This window comes from Hordeum vulgare, chromosome 3H (assembly GCF_904849725.1).
Source record: "Hordeum vulgare subsp. vulgare chromosome 3H, MorexV3_pseudomolecules_assembly, whole genome shotgun sequence".
In the NCBI taxonomy this organism is placed as follows: domain Eukaryota; kingdom Viridiplantae; phylum Streptophyta; class Magnoliopsida; order Poales; family Poaceae; genus Hordeum; species Hordeum vulgare.
Window position 1 is genome coordinate 47,027,871 of NC_058520.1, and position 2,574 is coordinate 47,030,444.

The 2,574-nt window shown below is 59.8% G+C and overlaps 1 protein-coding gene across 1 annotated transcript; it reads right to left on the minus strand.

The window, feature by feature from the left end:
- Positions 1-446: 446 nt before the first annotated feature.
- Positions 447-1,619, minus strand: LOC123441464 (momilactone A synthase-like). The gene is made up of 2 exons (XM_045117889.1): positions 1,374-1,619; positions 447-1,251 (listed from the first exon to the last, which is right to left on the minus strand). Exons 1-2 carry the CDS (start codon positions 1,475-1,477, stop codon positions 447-449), a joined length of 909 nt encoding a protein of 302 aa, XP_044973824.1. The 5' UTR covers positions 1,478-1,619.
- Between the last annotated feature and the right edge of the window lie 955 nt (positions 1,620-2,574).

A 2,574-nucleotide genomic window follows, 5' to 3' on the forward strand; every position in this document is an offset into this window, starting at 1 on the left:
AATAATAACTATATTTATTATTGCCTCTAGGGCATAATTCCAACACTTAATTCCTTCTTCAGGGAGCCGCTACGGTTTCGTCTTCCTGAACAGAACATAAATCCTAACAAAACTTGATGAAAAATCTAATAACGGAGGCTTCCCACCGGCAAGGGCCGAGATCTACTCCGCCTTCGTGGCCCTAAGGCCACCGAAGACGGGGTGAACCAACGACGACGCCGGCGGGAGGTGGTGGAGCACTAGTTTTTTTTTGGCACGAGAGCTAGGGTTAGCCAAGGCAGCCGGTGCGAGGACGCGCGAGAGAGGTGGCTCTTCGTTTACTGTTTTCTCTGGGTGATGCTTTCTTTGATAAGATGGAAATCGAGGTGTTAAACACTACAACGTCATTAGCGACGGCGCGAGCTAGCCCGGTCATGGGACGTTTGGCACTCACGATCCCTCCACGATCAACGCGCCACAGACGGCATGCCGACAGCTTTGTGCGCGCTGAACCCGCCGTCGACGAGTAGGTTGTGCCCGGTGACGAACTTGGCCTCGTCCGACGCCAGGTACAGCGCCGCCCTCGCCACGTCCTGCGCCTCCAGCACGGCCCCCTCCAGCTCGCTCCAGTCCGTCTCCACCACCCGCCTCAGCGCCGCCTCGCTCATGCCCGGGCACATCTCGGCCATCGACCGCAGCACCAGCGGCGTCGCAATGGCGTGCGGCGAGATGGCGTTCACCCGCACGCCGTCGCGCGCCAGAGGGCCCGCGGCCGCGCGCACCGCGGCGATGACGGTGGCCTTCGAGATGGCGTACGCGAGGGCCGGGGCGCCGAAGGTGAGCACGCCCATCACGCTGGCCGTGCAGAGGATGCTGCCGCCGCGGCGCGGCGCCATGACGCGCGCGCCGTGCTTGATGCACGCGACCGCCGACCGGGCGTTGACCGCCATCACGCGGTCGAAGTCGGCGAGGTCGAGGGCGCCCACGGCGGTCTGCGTCACGGACCCGGACACGCCGGCGTTGCCGTAGAGGATGTCCAGGTGTCCGTGCCGCTCCACGGCGAGGTCGACAGCCGCGGCGATCTGCGCCTCGTCGGAGACGTCGCACCGGACGTAGGCCGCGTCCGGTCCAAGCTCCGCGGCGACCGAGCGGCCCAGCTCGTCCTGTACGTCGGCGATGATGACCTTGGCGCCGTTCCTGATGAACTCTACGGCCGTAGCCTTACCAATGCCGCTCGCGGCCCCGGTGATGACCGCCACCTTACCAGCTAGCCTGTACCCATATCGGCAGTATATCATGACGTTGGAGATAATAAGACACTCCAACTCCATTTCGTTCCAGCAGCCATGAGACTGGAACGAAGTTCTGCACCTGCGGGATATAGACAGACAAACCTCTGAGAGTTGGGGGCCGTGGAGAAGCCATTGACGAAACCTGACGCCGTCAACCCGTGGACTCTGCCCGTCTCCCTGAGAACGAGCTGCACGGCTTTGAACATCCTCCGCTCGCTGTTTTTCTCTTCACCAAAAGGGTAACTGGCAGTGACGAAGCCGGTCGAGCTACGGAGCAACTGGGCAGTGGCTGGTAACAGGACTAGCCTGGAGTTCTTGGTTGGTCTTTTCGCTTGGGCCTTTGGGACGTGTCGCGTTCTCCTCGCGTGCTTTGGAAAAATCTAACCAGGAATTCCAAATCATAGCTCTTGTCGCCGCTTGTTCATGGATCAGCTCGGCATCTAAGCTCGGGTGGATCACATATTCAGAGCGCTGCTACAGGTACGATTACGAATTTAAAAATCCATGCCACTCTTATTCCCATCCATCTTAGCCATCGTACAAAAATTTATACCTTTATATACCTATACCTATTTTCTAATAATAAAGCGGCTACTGCTTCCGTCGAAAGACCCATCGCGGCATTTTTATAAAATGCCCCTGTAATTTTTGTTATTCAATTCGCGCTCCATCATTTATCTGCAACGTAAAAAGAAAAAAAACGATTCGCTACAAAAATTATACCCGTACGCATCGCCTCCTCCCGTCGACCCTGGGCCACCCTGGCCTGTGCCCAGGCCGCCGCCACACCACTCGCCGCCGCGGCCGACCTCAATCGCCACCGCTGCCGATCTCAGCCCACCCACCTCCGCGACCGTACCTCTCCCCGCTCACTGCCCTCGTTGCGGCACTCGAGCGCATCGCGTCGACCCTGGTCCACCCTGACCTGTGTCCAGGCCGCTGCCACACCACTCGCCGCCGCGGCCGACCTCAACCACCACTGTTGTCGATCTCAACCCACCGCCTCCGCGGCCGTACCTCTGCCCGCTTGCTGCCCCCGTTTCGACGCTCGAGCACAGCTTCTGGATCAAATCAACGCGACAACTACAGTGACTGGAGATGATGTGTCTACTCGATGCAGAACGGCGGCGGCGCGCGGATAAGGCGCGCCGGAGCGAAGTACTTGCAGGTGGAGGCGGGCCTCCATGGCTCACACGGGGAACTCCGAGGTTGTGGCGTGGCAACGGCGACTCCTTATGGCCAGACAGAAGCGCCTAACCCTTGCTCCCCTCATCGTATCCCCTCCTCCAACGGGAACTCATCA

Excerpts from the sequence above, each read along its gene's own strand:
- LOC123441464 (XM_045117889.1), bottom strand. The coding sequence starts at position 1,477 with ATGTTCAAAGCCGTGCAGCTCGTTCTCAGGGAGACGGGCAGAGTCCAC. Across the intron at positions 1,252-1,373 it reads ACGGCCCCCAACTCTCAGAG|GCTAGCTGGTAAGGTGGCGG; the intron begins GTTTGTCTGTCT and ends ATATGGGTACAG.